General features: G+C 44.6%; 1 protein-coding gene across 1 annotated transcript in view; it reads left to right on the top strand.

Moving 5' to 3' along the window:
* The window catches only part of LOC121862952 (GAS2-like protein pickled eggs), a 63,665-nt gene that overhangs the window by 27,683 nt on the left and 17,205 nt on the right, over window positions 1-18,777 (top strand). Inside the window, exons 2-3 of the mRNA XM_042361407.1 lie at window positions 4,900-5,210; window positions 7,633-7,864. Coding sequence (XP_042217341.1) covers window positions 4,900-5,210; window positions 7,633-7,864 — 543 coding nt within the window. The remainder of the gene's footprint in view (window positions 1-4,899; window positions 5,211-7,632; window positions 7,865-18,777) is intronic.

The raw sequence follows: 18,777 nt of genomic DNA, 5'->3' as shown, positions 1-18,777 counted from the left end.
GTAAAACCGGTTAACCATTGCCACATTTTTTCCCTTCCCTTTGTCTCCCGCGCCTTATCCTCCTTCCCTCCCTCCTCACTCCTTTATTCCCTCTTCACTCCTTCATTTCTTCTTCACTCATTCACTCACTCCATTCATCACTCATCATCTCTTATTCTCCCATCCTCCATCATCCATTCCTTCCCCCACCCTCCTTCCTTCCCTCCCTCCTTCCTTTCTTCCCTCCTTCCCTTCCTTTTCCTCACTCCATCCTTCCATCACTTACTCTTACCTCCTTCAACCAATTCCCTCCCCTTTCTCCTCTCTCCCCTTCTCCTTCGCCACTCTCCCCTCCCTTGAAAACTTTCCTCTCCACCCTCAGTGTCAAGACCTGACTGAATAGGCAAACTGTACTCCATGCTTTGTCAATAAATTTGTTAAACTAAACACTTTACACCTCCTACCTCCTACCACCTGCCTGTAAATAACCCTCCCACTACCACCTTACTCTCCCCTCATCCCCCATCCCTCATTCTCACCTAACCCGCTTAGTAACCTAACGCTCCTAGGTACCTAGGGGAGGTGTTGTTGGTTGGGTAATATTCGAGAGAGAGAGAGAGAGAGAGAGAGAGAGAGAGAGAGAGTGTGTGTGTGTGTGTGTGCGTGTGTGTGACTCAGGGAGGAAGGTCAGTTGCCAGCGAGTAAATAATTATCCCTGGTTGGTGTTATGTCAGTGTGGGTCAGCCTCACACCATGGCTGGCCCTCCTCTTATTAACTGTAATATAATTAATCACCTCTAACACCTATGAGCACCTGCTTGTGGCAAATTAATTCCAAGTCGTCGTATATTTCTTCGATGACGTTAATGTTTTTATATGTAAAAATTTAATTATTTCTCGCTTGTTTCTTTCTATTTTATGTTTTAATTAATTAGTATATTTATTTGTGTATATCGTTTATTAATTAGTGCATTTACTTATTATTGTACTTATTCTTTGTGTTGTGTTGCTGTTGTTTTGTGTTGCTGCTATGTTGTGTTGCTGTTGTGTTGTAATTTACTATGTTATCCGGTGTGACGATGTGTGTTAAGTGAAAAATTATGCACGGTATTGTCTTTTTACCTGAGTATAATTACATTTACCTGTCCATTATAATTATGTGGGAACCAGAGTGTGTGAATTATTGTGACGGTGTTGTGAGAGGGAGAACATTATTATTGTTCATGAGATTTATTTGTGTACGTTTTCTTCCTCCTCTCTCTCAGCCCTCTCTCCCCTCCCTTCCTTCCCTCTCTCCCTCCTGCTAACCTCCCTCCCCTTCCCCTTTCCTTCTGCTAAACCTCCCTTCCCTCCTGCTAAACTTCCCTCCCTCCATCCCCCCTTCCCTTCTTTATTCCCTCCGACCCACCATCCCTAATCTGAGAGGGGACAAGGAGAGAAAAAGAGGGAGGGAGGGAGAGAAGAAAGAGGGACGAACAAAGGAAAGGGGGGGGGGGAGGAGGAGGAACAGACGAAGAGAGGGAGGGTGCAAGGAGAGGGGAGGCTGGGTGGGAAAAAATGAGAGGGGGGAAAGGGTATTAGTTTACCCTCAGTTGACCTCTGTTGACCTGCATTGTCACTCGTCTTTTGTTACGGTACTCTTGTTTCTCTGACCTATGACCTTTCCACTGAACCATTCCATTCTCCCCCTCCCTCTCTATCCATCACGCACACACACACACTCACACACTCACACACTCACTCACTCACTCACTCACTCATTCTCTCTCACTTTCATTCTTTCTCTCACAAGCAGTGGAAGAGGGAATGAAATAAAGAACGTATGAATGCAAGAATCAATAAAAGGATGAAGAAGGAAAGAAGGAAGGAAAAAATAAGGAAAGAACGAAAGAGAAAGAAAATAAAAAATAATGGAATAATGGAAGGAGAAATAAATAACGAAAGAATGAAAGCCTGAATGAATGAAGGAAGGAAGGAAACACTATCACCAGAGAAGGTAATTAAGGTGGAGTAGTTCACACGCTGAGGTATCGTTCATTACTGATTAGCGTGATCGGATAGGCTCTCTCCCTTCTCTCCGTCCCTCACCTCCCCCCCGCCCCTCCCCCTCACCTACCCCCGCCCCTCCCCATCACCTCTCCCCGCCCTCCCCTCACCTCTCCCCGCCCTCCCCCTCACCTCCCCCGCCCTTCCCTCACCTACCCCCGCCCCTCCCCTCCACCTACCCCCCACCCCTCCCCTCACCCTACCCCCACCCTCCCCTCCCTACCCCACCCCTCCCATCACCTCTCCCCCCCCCTCCCTCCTTACCCCCCCCTCCTTTCCTTACTCTCCCTTCCCCTCCACCCCTTTATCTCATTAACTATTATCCCGCCACAACACTTAGGGCTGATGTAGGTACCCGCCTTTAAGCTGACTAACACTCACACGGTCTGGAGTATATCTGAAATATATCCTCAATGTATATATCACCTCTTGGATATAGCTTTTGGTATATATTATATCCCAAACGAGACTATATTCTCCTCTAGTGATGGTATACCCGGATACTGGTATATTCCCCAGTAAATATTTGACTTCTTGGTATATATCCTCACGTGTATAAGGATTTTTGGTATATTTATGTGAGTATATCCAGTAGACTTTTCATTTAATATATCTTGTGTTATGTTGGGGTATATCTCCCATCAGTATATACGGTATACTCCATCTTCGTCAAGGTATATATCCGTCATCACTCTCTCATGTCTAAATATATTCTCCATCAACATGTCTTTGGTATGTCTATTATTACTGTATATATCATCTGAAGAGACGGCCCAGGATGGCTCATTTTAATTTATAATTTTAATGTTTGCTAAGATTATCATATCGATTTTATTTTGTATTTTTATTAATTTTTTTATATAGTGTAAAATCTTGTAGAAAGGTTAATGTCTCTCTTTAGTGATACATGTACACCGAATGACGTCAGAGGAAAATAATATGCTGATAAAAGATATGACGTCATCCGTGTCAACACCACCCCCCCCCCTCCACGTCGGGTTTCTATTGGTGGTAACGCCTGGTTGGTTTTGTTTACATTTGACGTCATCGCTTGGTGCTAGTCACGGGCCTTTCATACTTAGCAAAGTAGTAGAGTTATCTCAGGTTATTTACCATATGATGTAACAGTATTTGCTGTGAGGGTTTATTCTGTGGCGCCATGACGTATTGTTCCTCTCTGGGTGTTCCGTGCCCCAAGTGTTGCCTCACAGCGTTGACATTGGTGTGTAATGGCGCCAAAATAACTTCAAGTTTGGAAGTCCCGGATGAGTATAGATATTTTTTTTGCCCTTTTAGTCACTTGAAACTGTAGATGATTTTAGTCATGGTAAATAAAATACTGTATTGTTTATTTTATTGCTTGAAACTGTACAGGTAGATGGTAATGCTGTCATGAAAGTAAAAGGGAACATTGCATCACACATTTATATTTGTCGTCGTTGTTATTCATGACAATGTTTCAGAGTGACCTGGTGTTAGTTGTCGTGTTCGTTAGTCGTGGCTTTATTTGGCTGGGCAGGAAGCTGTACCAGATAACACAACCACAATGACCCCTGTTGTTGTAACGTTGTCAGTGATGAGGCTTGGGTGTTTGATGAGCTATGGACAACTTTGCCTCACGTAAAACAGGTGAACCTATCTGGAATATTTAACGAAGTGATTAACGCTACGATATTGGGTCGTTGTTTTTTTTTTTCTGGTGGTTAAATTTAGGTTACGTTGGGGGTGCGGTGGATGAGTGGATACTGCTCTTTTTTCTGTTCTGAGAGTAGCTGGTTCGATCCCATACCTCACCCCCAGTTCACCCAGCTGTAAATGGGTACCAAACAGTGGGATTATATATATATGTGTGTGTGTGTGTGTGTATGTGTGTGTACGGGTGTGTGTGTGTATGTGTGTGTACGGGTGTGTGTGTGTGTGTGTGTGTACGGGCGTGTTGGACTTACACAATAATTTAATTACCTCTCCCTCCTCTCTCTCTCTCTCTCTTCTCTCCCGACCAATTCACCATAATTCCTTTAATTAACTCCTCCCGTGTACTCATTTGCATATCTCCATTCACACCCCCCCCCTCCCCTTTTGAGTTCTCTCTTCCCGTTTTCTTTTTATCCCTGAAGCGGCAAAAAAAAAAAAACACATATGTAAATTTACTGTTAATTCCATCCCATTATTCTTGTTTTCTTGTGCGTGGAAATAATACACATCCTCTTGTTACGTCGCCTTTGTTTGCTCTTTCCGGCTATTTTAACCTTTTGTTTACAACCTCGTTACTTGTTTGCTTACTTGTTTACAACCTCGTTACTTGTTTGTTTACTTGTTTACATCCTCGTCAGCTGTTCACTTTTTGTTTACATCCTCGTCAGCTGTTTATTGTTTTGTTTACATCCCCGTCAGCTGGTAATGTTAACATCCTTCTATAAAATTCTCTTTTTTTTTTTTTTTACTCATTTCTTACCTTCGTCTGGTCAGTGTTTATCTTCAGTTTTTTGACCCATGAAATATTGACTTTTCCCACTTGCTTTTCTTAACATAGGTTCTCCTTAGTCTATCGATACACTTAGCGTTCTTATGTATATTCTTTATCATATGACGTTCACTTTTTGCTTTCTGTGTCATCTTAATTACACACACACACACACGTTCGTCGTTAATACGTTCTGTGGCATAGACGATACACTTACGTTCCTCAATAATACAGTCTTTGTCACTAACTACATTGACGTACCATAATAATACGTTCTATACCACCAACTATACATACATTCCACATTACTACGTGCACTAACTACCCATACGTTCCTTAATTAATACGTTTTGCTATGACCTCAATAACCCGAAGTAACTAAAGTGGTTCCCCCTTCCTCTCTTCTACAGCACGCGAACAACGTGCGAAGGCTGGCGGAAGAACAGCGTCGGCAGCACCAGGACCAACATCATCAGCAACAGCAGGGAGGAGGGCGAAGGTTCTCCTCGAAGTGGGAGATTCCTCAGTACGATGTGGTGTACCGTCAGGATGTCACCCCGGGGTCGTTCTTCGCCAGAGACAACGTCCATAACTTCATCTCGTGGTGCCGTGAATTAGGCATCTACGAGGTCCTGCTTTTTGAGACTGACGATCTCGTACTCAGGAAGAACGAGAAGCATGTCATTTTGTCTCTCCTGGAGGTGGCTCGTCGTGGTGCTCGGTAAGTGATGGAGGAGGAGTGTTGTGTGAGATGGAGAGGGTGGGAGTAGGAATGGTGAAGGTTGGTGGGAGTAGGGATGGAGAGGGTTGGTGGGAGTAGGGATGGAGAAGGTTGGTGGGAGTAGGGATGGAGAGGGTTGGTGGGAGTAGGGATGGAGAGGGTTGGTGGGAGTAGGGATGGAGAGGGTTGGTGGGAGTAGGAATTGGGAGAGTGGTGGGAGGGGAGGTTGGTGGGAGTAGGGATGGAGAGTTGGTGGGAGTAGGGATGGAGAAGGTTTGGTGGGAGTAGGGATGGAGAGGGTTGGTGGGAGTAGGGATGGAGAGGGTTGGTGGGAGTAGGGATGGAGAGTTGGTGGGAGTAGGGATGGAGAAGTTGGTGGGAGTAGGATGAGATGGAGGGTTGGTGGGAGAGTGGGAGGGCTGGTGAGTAGGGATGGAGACCCTAATACAACTATTCTGATAGACGATGGTGAGTGGGATTGTGATGAGTGGAAATTATCGAAAGGGATTGTGGTGAGTGGGAAATTGTCAGAAGGGATTGTGGTGAGTGGGAAATTGTCAGAAGGGATTGTGGTGAGTGGGAAATTGTCAGAAGGGATTGTGGTGAGTGGGAAATTGTCAGAAGGGATTGTGGTGAATGGGAAATTGTCAGAAGGGATTGTGGTGAATAGGAAATTGTCAGAAGGGATTGTGGTGAATGGGAAATTTGACAAAGGGATTCTCTCCGAGTCGACAGCGCCCATGCACACATCTTCAGGTTCATTTCGCACTTCTGACAGGGTGTTATACTCTTGGGTCGGCCACAGCACCTTGGGGAGGAGGAGGAGGTACAAGAGGAGGAAAGGTAGAGGGAGAAGAAGAAGGAAGAGGAGGAGGAGGAGGAGGTAGAGAAGGAAGAGGCGGTAGGGAAGGAGAAAGAGGAGATAGGGAAAAGAAAGAGGTAGGGAAGGGAAAGGACGTAGAGAATAAAGAGGAAGAGGTAAGGAAAAGAGAAGAAGGAATAGAAGATAAACTAGGAGGAGGAAGTAGGGAAGGAGGATGAAAAGGAAGAAGAGAATAAGGAGAAGGAGGAGGTAGTGTAGGATCTTCGAAAATGACAGTAGTTCCTCCCAGGACTCTTGAGGGTGGATGGTCTTAGGGCTCCGCAGTGCTCCTGAAGGTGGTGGTGCTGGTGCTGGTGTTAGAGCTCCCGAGGGCCTCTTGTCAGGGGTGTTCAGGGGGAGGGAGGTGAGGTCAGTGGGTAAGTCGTCTGCAGGAACACTTAGAGAGACTACATGTTAAGTCTTTTGACATACGAGGATTTGGAAGTCTCAGGTTGTCTCTTTTATGTTTTATTTTGATGTTTCTCTTTTTTTTCACTTTCATCTTTTTCGTCTCTTTTTATCTTTCGTATTTTTCGTCTTCCTTTTTCATCCTTTTCATATTTTTTCATATTTTTTCTCTTCCCCTTTCTCTTCTTTTTTCCTCTTATTCTTTTCTCCCATATTTTTATTTTTGATCTCTTCTTTCTCATCTTTTCCTTATTCTATCCTTTTTTTTTTCATCTCATACTCTCATACTCTTCCTTCCCTTTATTCATTCTGCTTAAATATCACTTTAAAAACGAACATCAACATCCTTCACACGCAAATATCATCCACCAGTTCGATCAGGAAAGGCTAATAAATTATCTGACTAAAACATCCACTAAGAAATTAACATCGGATTTCACCCCTTTTAATCAGGTTTCAATTCTTTGTGTCCTCTTATAACTGTTGACGGGATCATGTTGAGCAATTTTAAACCGCCCGTAAAACATATGATGCAAATGAGCTCCTGTAGGTAAAGGGAGAAGGGAAGGGAAGGGAAGGGGAGGGGTGGACAGGTGGGGAGAGAAAGGGTTGGAAGAGTAGGTAGTGGGGGAGAGGAGGGATGTTTAGGTGACGTGGAAAGGCAGTGGAGTGGAGAGGTACACACACACACACACACACGCGAGAGAGAGAGAGAGAGCCCCCTCCCCCAACTCTCCAGGGGACTCCATCATACAGGGAGAGGAAAGATATTAGTATTGGATGTCAATAGCCATTACTGTGTTAGAATTGACGAGCTGCAACTGAGATGTGTGCAGAGGAGTGTCGATGTCAGGAGGAGGAGGAAGGAGGGTGTTCTTTAATTGATATTTCGTCTGTGCATTAATGACGTGCAGTGGAGTGACTTGTATTGTCAAAGATCAAAGTGACTTGGGTAATGATTAGGATTTTGTTGCAATATTGACTGTTACGGTAAGAGTAAACTATATTAGGAAGGATATACAAGACTGACTTTGCTGGGAGGGACTCGGTCGCTTACGTGGGGTTTTCATAAGGTATGGGCGGGTATGAAGGGCGGGTTATGGATAGGAAGGAATCATGAACTTGTATTGTAAACTCTTATTGTGATCACAGGTTCGGGATGGCTGCTCCTCTGTTGGTGCAGATGGAAGCGGACATCGACCGGGAGCTGGAGCAGGAACGACTTGCTGAAGAACGTATGGCAGAGAGCGGCGGTCAATTCAACGGTGAGGATGAGTCGTGGAGCCATGATGGGCACGACCTGACTCCTCCAGAGCCGCCTAAGATGTTCTACGGCCCTCAACCCCAGATCATCACCAACGACCTCAAAAGCCTCGACGAAATGGTAAGTACTGCTGTTGTGTTGAGCACGGCTGGTATGTGTCGTGGTGCACCCGCTGCCAGGCCTTCCAGTGCTGCTGCTCTCTGTTTCACACCTTACTCCCTACCTTAAAACACCGCCATTGTAGGCAGAAGTAAGGCGAACGATAGTTTATTGAACTTCTCAAAACCAGGCGCTGTTAACTGCTCGTGCTGGCGCTGTTTTAATGGTAGGTACGCTAGAACCACTGTTGCCTTAAACGTCACCGCTAAGTGACAGCCATGTTTCTTTGTTCGCTTCAAGTGACGCTTATTATGTTAAACGCTGCCGCCAGGTGGTGGCTGTTTATTTGTCTTGGTGAGGATGATGGCGTCTGTCACCCAGAACTGTGACGCGAGATGATGCCGATCTTCCTCCTTGACACTTGAAGCGATCGTTGTCTTCCTCCTTGACACAGAGAGAAAGAAATCCTTCCAGTACAGTCAAGGAAACACTTCACTGGTTGAGGAAATGTCAGAAGAGCGATGCAAGAACTTACTGGACCAGGTGTAAGGGAAAGAAAGAAGCCTCATTAACTCTTGTTGACATGTGGGGATGGTCGCCACCTGAGTCAGACGAGAACCATCAGTGTTAATAAGAAACAATTATTGGTAAAGACAGATTAAAGGCGTCATCATTAGTAGAAACTTAACAGAGTCCATATAATAAGTGTGTGTGTGTGTGTGTGTGTGTGTGTGTGTGTGTGTGTGATAAGGAGGAAGGGGAAAGGGACAAATTTATCCACAACAGAGAACGGAAGTGCATGACCGATGTAGCAGGACCACCAACACCGCGCCACCAAGCACCAAACAGAGACACGGAAGGTGAGGGAGGGAAGGTCAGGGAGGGGGGGGGGGTCGGTCAGGGTAGATAGGGCGTCATAGTGTTGTGGAAGGAAGTTGCACACTGATAACATAACACCGACATAGAATCAACAAAGATCTTCCTCCTCCTCCCTTCCACATCACCCCTTCCTCTCCTCCCTTCCCCATCACCCCTTCCTTCTCCTCCTCCCAACCCCCATCACCCCTTCCACGATCTCACGTCCGGGGAAGACTTAGAGCATTGTTTTGATGGTTTGTTAGTGTTTCATGATGTTTATCCCGTTCGTTGTATCTCGTTCGTTCATTATGTGTTCTTTGTTGAGTCTTTGGGAGGGGGGTTATCTTTTTGTTATCTTCTTGTCCTTCCGGTAATTATTTTGTGTCCTGATAACGTATCCAGGTAGTCGCTTTATTTAAATATACTGTAGGTGTATTCTTGCCTAAGCTAAGATGTCTGTGTTGGTTTTTTCCTGGGTGATCGAAAAGTCTCTGTGCACCTGGAATAATGCACACTATAGTCATTCCTTGTTATATCTACATTATTATATACTTTGTTCTACTTACAGTAAATTGTGGATATGTTCATAGTAAAATTATAAGTGTATAACATTTCCATTATATACTGAAATTAGAACAAATTACATAAATACAAACATATAACGAAGAACAACTATATCGCTGATTATTGGAGGTGCACAGGGACTTTTCGATCACTATAACAAGCATTAGGACACCATCTTAATTGTACCGTTGTCCCTAGAAAAGAAAGTTCACTGATAAATATAAACGCATTTAAAACTTGGTCTCTTGAGTTAGGTTAGGTTAGGTTAGGTTAGGTTAGGTTAGGTTAGGTTAGGTTAGGTTAGGTTAGGTTAGGTTAGGTTCTTTGACTCTTAAGTGAGATTGAAGATATGTCTTGGGTGATGTAGAGACTGTGAGTGTAAAAATAGGAAGGTTGCAATATTTTTAGAGGAGAGTTCATAGAGTAGTAGTAGTAGTAGTAGTAGTAGTAGTAGTAGTAGTAGTAGTAATTAGTAGTAGTAATAATAGTAGCAGTAGTTGCTTGTTTTTGTGAAAGTAGTCGTAGAAGTGTGTGGCATAGCATTAATTAAAGGGCCTGGGGAGGGTCAAGCATTAGCGTGATACAAGTGTGAATGCATTTGAATAGAACAGGTGTCGCACGTGTTCCCTGAGTGGTTACAGGTGTGAGAGAGGACGTGTTGATATACAGGTGTGAGGGAGGGCGTGTTGATATACAGGTGTGGTGAGGGAGGGCGTGTTGATATACAGGTGTGGTGAGGGAGGAGTGTTGATATACAGGTGTGGTGAGGAGGGCGTGTTGATATACAGGTGTGTGAGGAGGGCGTGTTGATATACAGGTGTGGTGATGGGGAGGGTGTTAACGATACAGGTAGAGGTGGACCGCAGAAGGAAGAGACAATGGGGGTTTACCTGGTTTTCCTCCTGTTAAAGTTTTAAAGTTTATGCAGAACGTTAGGTGTGTGTGTGTGTGTGTCAAGTGGTCCACGGTCACTGTGTGTGTGGGTCAGTGTGTGTCTGCCGTGAGAAGTGGGCCGCGGGCTGCCATCATTATCCACACAAGTACCTGCCTGTACCTGGACCAGCCGCGCGTGCACACACACACACACACATACAATGAAACTCACATACCATCTTTTGACTAATAAATGTGGTATTACTTGGAGTGTTATTGTAATGATGTAATGACAGAAGTCTTTAATAACAGTGATATAACAGTACAGTCGAGTGTATAGGAGAGAGAGAGAGAGAGAGAGAGAGAGAGAGAGAGAGAGAGAGAGAGTCGTGACGCGCTAGTTGAAGCGAGTTATATCTTCGTGTCACATGGTCAGGCAGGGTGGGGGAGACGCTGAATAACACGCACACCGCATTTAGTGATACAATACATTATAACTAGAACATGATAATACAATAACTCTATTACGAGACAAAACAAAAAATACAATACTTGATGAGAAATAAAAATACAATATTTAATGACGTTAATACAAAAATACGCTACGTAATTTAACGAGACAATATAACTGAATTATGACAAATTATAAATACAGGAGTTTATTTTTTATTTTTTTCCTGCTAGAATGTTAATTAATTTGACAGTGGTAATTATTGTTCTCATGGCCATAAATTTAAGCCGTTTGGGAAGGGGGGGGGGGGGGGGTATTCTGCATAAAATTACAATTCCTGAAAATGTAATTATGACGTAATGGGATGTAATGTGATGTATTGTATGTTTTTCGCCAGGCATAAATATTTGTTTATTGTTTCACGTGTAAATAAATTATGTTTATAGGAATATTATTGTTGTTGATTATTTTTGTTTGTTTGTTTGCCGTTGATTAGTTTAGTGTTTAGTGTTGGAGGAGATAAATGGAGGCAGGGAGATACCTAGGAGATGGGAGAGACAGGTGGAGACAAGGGAAGAGAGAGAGAGAGAGAGAGAGAGAGAGAGAGAGAGAGAGAGATCCATCATGACGTTCCTGGGAAATAAAGTGACTCGTACACTCTCATTATGACAACCATCATGGAAATAAAAAAAGTACTCGATATTTTAATCATAATTCGTTTCATTTAAATTTTTTTTTATACCATGATGGAAAGATAATTAATATCTAGTTTGCCTTCCTTATTTTCTTCTACCGTCCTGGGAAGAGTAGTTTGTTTATACTCTTCGTGGGATAAAGAATATATATATACCGTATATATTTTTTACTTTCGCGGTAAAATAGAAGTTTTATATTATACTTTCGCGGGGGAAGATAGAGTTATATACTTTGGTTGGGGGGAATATTGTTCCTACTTCACGTGGGAAAATGGTTGAGATATTGTTTTGAACTTTCTTAAATACAATAGGATCTGTCTAAGGCTTTGTTTTGGGTTAAGTTAGGTGGGTGTGATCATTAGGTGAATCATTGGGGGTTAATCTTAAGGTGATTGAACAATATATTAATTACTTCAGTTATATGGTGAAGCGTTTATAGCTCAGTTGGTCTTGAGTGTTTATGTGTAATTAGCTGTGAATTTTATGCTTGGGATCAGCTGTGAATGCTTACGTGCAATCAGCTGGCAGAATGTTGACGTTTTGATGATTGTTTACATGCAGTCAGCTGTGAATGACTTACGGTAGAGAGAAGTGCGCTCGTATCTTTGACCCAGGTGGCGCTGTGTGTGTGTGTGTGTGTGTGTGTGTGTGTGTGTGCGGTAATGACCGGTAGTAAGACAACAGGAAGGGGGCACTCGTGTGAGGGAAGTGGAGAGAGAGGGAGGGAGGGGGGTAGCGGTCCTGAGGTGGGGGAGGGTGGGGCGGTAGGTGGAGAGGTGAGGGGAAGGAAATACACACAAGAATGATGACCCACAGTTGTTGGTGTGGCACGGCGCTGACACACACACACACACGCACACACACACACACGCACACACACACACACACCTGGAATAAAAAATGAATCTTATTGCATAACATAAACCCAAGAATGCAAATGAATGAGTGGATAAAACGGAACTACTAAAGATATGAATAATTTTTTGTTTATGTACTGTAATCAAGACCAAGGTTATACACAATCGGAAATGGGGACTTAGAATTCACGGTGTGTTATCGGTATTTGAGCCTCGTCGCTATAATGTTCCGACATCGAAGCATTAACCACTTTTATGGCCCAGGATAATGTTGTGATAGCGGGATATTGAATGAATTGGAGGATATAACCAACCTCACCTAACCTGATGTTACCTTAACCAACCTTACCTTACCTAAACCAACCTTACCTTACCTAACCAACCTTACCTTACCTTAACCAACCTTACCTTACCTTAACCAACCTTACCTTACCTTACCAACCTTACCTTCCAACCTTACCTTACCTAACCACCACCTTACCTTACCTTACCTTAACCAACCTTACCTTACCTTAAGCCTTACCTTACCTTACCAACCTTACCTTACCTTAACCAACCTTACCTTACCTTAACCAACCTTACCTTACCTTAACCAACCTTACCTTACCTTACCCAACCTTACCATTACACCACCAAAACGATAATGCACTGTTATCATAATCACAACCAATAGTAAAACAATAAACGAATTAATCAAAAAAAAAAAAAATATATAGAGGTAATAATAGCGTTGGATTTATCCCTAACCTCCTTATTGGATTATCCAGCTTGGGATTATTGAGGCAGTGGAATAGAGTGAGAGGGAGGAGGAAGGAAGAGGAAGAGGGAGGAGGAAGGAAGAGGAAGAGGGAGGAGGAAGGAAGAGGAAGAGGGAGGAGGAGAGTGGGGTAGAGGTAGGACGTGTGAACTCAGTTTCTAAGAATGATTATGTTTGTGTTGATAGTAAGTCATGGTGGTAGTGGTGGTGGTAGAGGTGGTGGTAGTGGTGGTGGTAGAGGTGGTTGTTGTGGGTCACCTGTCTACTCCTTGTTATCGGGTGAAAGGGTTACCCGGTTACCTGGTTCTGTGGCTCTACCTGTGTTACGGGTCACGGGGGGTCACCAGGTTCGTACCTTTACCTGTACAAAGGGTGCAGAGTTAGGGGGGTTTATGGGGTTACCTGTGCGGGAGTTATGATTATACCTGTGGTTTTCCCCGTTACCTCTACTATGACGTCATAATTACGTCACTTTTCTATCACATGGGTATTTCTTAAGTCATTTTCGATACTCTATCAGTGGAAAAGGTGAATTAAAGATAAAATTATTTTTTATAATATTTTGTCTCACGAATTTTAATACCAACTAATGCGCTGGTTAAAAATATGTTTGTGTTCATGAATGTTACTGAAGAAAAATGTATTAAAATTATACACGAATTTTTTCCAATTAATTTTAAACTTTTTCTTCACTTGGAATATTGACGGGTAAAAAAAAAAATATATTTCTCGTTTGTAGAAAGTTTTAATTTTACGTAAATCGTTAATGAAGTTCAAACTCCTAACACTCAACATCGCAGTAGTTTGAAGAGAGAAAAAAAATTGAGGCTACGTTCACTAGCGAGTCTCATCTTGGCTACTGATTCTCGTAGGTTCGTAAGGTGAATTTTCCTCTTAAGTGAAGATGTAAGAATGTAACCTGATGTCTTCCTTATGAGGTAAATCACAAACCATAACGCCCAATATGGAACCAAAAGTACCCTAACACTCTACCTTCACACACACACACACACACACACACACACACACACACACACACACACACACACACACACACACACACACACACACACACACACACACACACACACACACACACACACACACACACACACACACACACACACACACACACACACACACACACATCTATTTAAAGGTTTCTTGTTACTTGAGAAATCCTTGAGACTTGATCATGGTGGAGTACACACAAGAGGTGTTGACACTGTGTCAAGTGATCAACCTGTCCTGAATACATCCCCCCCATCTAGGCCTCACTTAAGCGTTTTTGTCTGTCTTTATTGGGATTTTTTCTTTCTTTTCTGTCCGTTTATCTATCTGTTTATCTATCTATCTGTTATCTATGTTCTTCTGTGTTTTAGTCTTATACCTTATCAAACTCGTTCTATAGTTGACAAGTTTCAAGGAGTTCTGTTTACTCCTTTAAGAGGGCCACTGACGCTCTGATGCACGCGACTTCATAACACCCGGGAAGTTCGATCAGGGATAATACTTGTGTTTGTATATTGCATTTTTGTACCCCGATGCCTGCTTGACTGAAACCACCAGGCGGGCGCAAGATTCCTGCACGGTAACGTAACTTGTAAAATTCTCGGGAGGTGACGCTGTTAGTGGCTTTTCCTCTGCCAGTAAGTGTCACCCCTCACCCCTCCTCGCCAGTGACAGCCCACACCTGCTTTGCCACCTTCTTTCTCTCTCCCCCCCTCTCTCTTCCCTCTCTTCTATCCCCGTCACTTCCTTCCTTCCTTCCTTCCTTCCTTCATCTGCTCCACTGTCCCTCCTCCACCTCTTGTTAAACACTTGCTGCCTCTTCATCTCCGTCTCATTCCACCCTTCCATTGCCCTCCACCCTCTGCCTCCGCCTTCCACCCTCACAATATCCTCCACTCCCATTGCCCTTTACAGCCCTCCGCCCCATGCTGAGCACCTCCACTCCTCCACCCGAAACACCCTCCCTCCACCCACTACACCCTCCTTCCACCCACCACACCCTCCCTCCACCCACCACACCCTCCCTCCACCTCTCGGTAAACAAGCATCTCCTCCTCCTCCTCTACCACCACTCCCTCACCTCTGTAAATGAATCACCTGTCTAGTTCTCACCAACTATATCCTGGTTAGTATCGCCTCTCCTGTACACACTGTTGCCCTGCCTCGTAACAGAACACTACGTGGCAGCAGCTTCCTCGGTGGCAGGACCTGATTGAACTTCACACGAGAGGTAGATCTGAATGTCAATCTTGTCGGTAAAGTTTGTTGAATTAGAACTTATCCTTGATCTTTCTTACCTCCTTATTGTCCTCTTCTCTCCTTTCTTCTTCCTCCTCCTTCTCTCCCTCTATTATTTTTCTCCTTCTCATCTTCCTCCCGTCTTCCATTCTGTCCATCCGACCTCCTCATTGTGTTCTTCCATTCACACCTCCTCCTCCTCCTTCTATACTCCCTCCCTCTTCTTTTTCTCCTCTCTACATTATTCTTCATCCTATAACCTCCTCCCTCCTTCTTACACTCCTCGTCCCTTCCCTCATCAGAAGAGCAAGATGAGGGAGGAGCGGACAAGGAGATGGCACTTAGTCCTATCTACGAGGGGGAGGGGTGAGGGGTGAAGATGGGGGGTGAGGGGTGATGATGAGGGGGAGGGGTGAGGGGTGATGATGAGGGGAGGGGTGAGGGGTGATGATGAGGGGAGGGGAGAGGGGTGATGATGAGGGGAGGGGTGGAGGGGTGAAGATGGGGAGAGGGGTGGTGAAGATGGGGAGAGGGGTGAGGGGTGATGATGAGGGGAGGGGAGAGGGTGATGATGAGGGGAGGAGAGGGTGATGATGGGGGGAGGTGATGATGAGGGGTGATGATGGGGTGAGGGGTGATGATGAGGTGAAGATGGGTGGGGAGGGGAGAGGGGTGAAGCTGGGGGGGTGGTGTTGTTCAAGTATATAATATCAGTGTGCTGTGGGTGTATATTATTCATCTACACACATTAACTCTCACGTACATACATACATACACACACACACACCCACGCCCGATATCAGTGTCGGAAACGCCGATAACACGACCTTCTTAAACCTCTCGGCGGGACCTTTTCAAGTCGTCGAGGAGACAGTGTAAGGGGCAGGTCCACTAAGGGGGGGGGGCAGGTCCACTAAGGGGAGGGGCAGGTCCACTCAGGTCCGGGGGAGGTGGTGCGTCATCCCCTGATATAAGCTATTGGTAACTTCCTGGTCCTTACCGGAATGACTTGTCGTGATCAGAGAGAGAGAGAGAGAGAGAGAGAGAGAGAGAGAGAGAGAGAGTCATTTCGTGGCGTCATAGAATAAAGTCCTCTTTCTCTCTCTCTCTCTTTGTCCTTTTGTGAACGGAACCCTCACGATCCTGAATAGAATGAGACCGACACACGAACCGACCGACACACGAACCGACCGACACACGAACCGACAGACACACGAACCGACAGACACACAAACATACAGGCAGACCGAAAGAAAAACCTTGACAATTTCTTAGCCCTTCGTGAACGAGTCATAGTGACCGACATATGATAGAGTGATTATCAGTATATTATTGTTATTTAATAGTAGGATGACGTCACCATTATGGGTAACACAAGTCATGAATAAACTGAAGAATTATTTGTAGATTTGTGAATGAATGACCAACATAAATTGATGGTGAAGGAATGGTGAATTATTTTGGGGATTTTAAATGCCCAAAATATAGGGCTACGTGGCAGGGGGGTTGAATGCGAATACTAAATAAAGTAGTTTAACACGATGGTTTAACTCTAAGTTTTAACATCATATGGTTTTATGATGATCGGGTGGGTTTACTGCCTTCTGGTCTGGTTTATGGCTGTAAGGCGATAGTTCGTCTGGCGGAGATTTTACCAGAATGTCTTTGTGAGGTGGATAGAGAGAACGGACGCCAGGTAGTGTTATGTTCGCCTGGCGGAGCTTTTACACGTATATCTTTGTGAGGTGGATAGAGAGAACGGACGCCAGACGCTATTGTATCGTTCGTGCTGGCGCTTGCTGTTTTTATGGTCCGTGTTCCGGGACCAGGTGAGGGGGGGGGGTGGCTGTGCTGACGGTGGTGGTGTGGTGGAGATGGTGCTGGTGTGGTTGGCCAAGGTCTGGATGATGGTGGTATTGTGATGGTGATTTCATGTAGGACTGTAAGGGAGAGGAGGAGGCGTGTGTACCGTGACCTCCCTAGTCTCCTTTATGCCTTTCGTGCCCGATCCACGCCTTCTTCTTCCTCCCCCACGCCTTTTCCTTCCTCCCCCACGCCTTTTCCTTCCTCCTCCACGCCTTTTCCTTCCCCCCATGCCTTCTCCTCCTTCCCCACGCCTTCTCCTCCTTCCCCACGCCGTCTGCTTGCTCCTCACACCCTCTACGTCTCTCTAGATGCCCTCCGTAAGACTCCTGCCTCCAGAAGAGTCTCAGGTGGGACGAGTGTTTGCCCCGGCGGGAGGTAACGAGGGCGCCTCCACTCTCTGTTGGCCCTGAGTGTCACTCAAACTGTGGACGGGAGCTCTGGCCTGCTCAATTACTTGGTTGAGAGAGGAGGAGGAGGAAGGAAGAAAGAGGTGAAGAGGAAAGCAGGAGTAAGGGGAAGAGGATGAAGGAAGAGGTTAATACAAAATGAGGAGAAGGGGTTGGTGAAGGAAGAGAGGAAGAGTAAGAGGTGAAAGTTAAAAGAGGGTAAAGAGAAGAAGAGGAGGAAGGAAGAGGTGAATAGGAAAGGAGGAGGAGGAGGAGGAGAAGATCAAGGAAGGTAGGATAAGGAGGAGAAGTAGATGAATGGGAAAGAAGAAGGAAGAGATGAGGAATAGAGAGGAGGAGCAGTGAGAGTTGAATGAGAGGAGAAGGAAGAAGAAAAGAATAGGATAGAATAAGTAGATGTAAGGAAGAGGAGAAGAAAACAAAACAAGTTCCCTACGATTAGTTTTCTCAATAACTCTATATGTGAGAACTCCCCCACACCTCTTAACCTAAGCTAAGGCACAAAGATGGTGGCAAAATGACGTTGGAACTACACTCGATGAGACTACCATAACTGTGTACTCGTATTCATGTTGTGAAATAATGTGTAAGGCTTTGGTAATTCGGACCCAGGTTAGGTTAGGTTTAGGTTAGGTTATGTTAGGTTAGGTTAGTTTGGTTTGGTTGGTTTGGTTTGGTTAGGTTAGGTTCGTACGTTAAATTTTTACTCATAACTGCAGATGTAAGAATGTTGTTTAGCTGGTTGTTCATGAGCTAAAGGAATGTGTAATATTGAAAATGGCTTCAGAATCTTGTATAGATTATACCTTAATTACATACTTTCATTCAGACGACAACTGCTCACCTAACCTGTATATGTCTGGCGAACGTACTACGACTACTTCCCGACATGTCTGGCGAACGTACTACAACTACAGACACACATACATACCCTGCACGACTGGCGAACTCAAAAGGCATTCGAGTGTCTCTCAATATGAAGATCCAAATGACAGTTTTACACACACACACACACACACACACACACACACACACACACACACATGGTCTATTACTAACACAAGAACATCGGAACTTATGCGCTGAGGAAAAGTAATTACCAAGTTAATTTGAGGCACACAACACACACACACACACACACACACACACACACACACACACACACACACACACACACACACACATGGTCTATTACTAACACAAGAACATCGGAACTTATGCGCTGAGGAAAAGTAATTACCAAGTTAATTTGAGGCGCCGTGGCTTGGTAGGAGGGGGAGGGGTTATGTCACCAACTTTCCCAATAGTACAAGAAAATGGAATTACATATGTGTTGTGGTTTTATAGTCAGACGGT

Source organism: Homarus americanus, unplaced genomic scaffold (genome assembly GCF_018991925.1).
Source record: "Homarus americanus isolate GMGI-L3 unplaced genomic scaffold, GMGI_Hamer_2.0 scaffold24922, whole genome shotgun sequence".
Classification (NCBI taxonomy): domain Eukaryota; kingdom Metazoa; phylum Arthropoda; class Malacostraca; order Decapoda; family Nephropidae; genus Homarus; species Homarus americanus.
The sequence above is the reverse complement of the archived record's forward strand: the minus strand, read 5'-3'. Positions and strand labels throughout refer to the sequence as shown.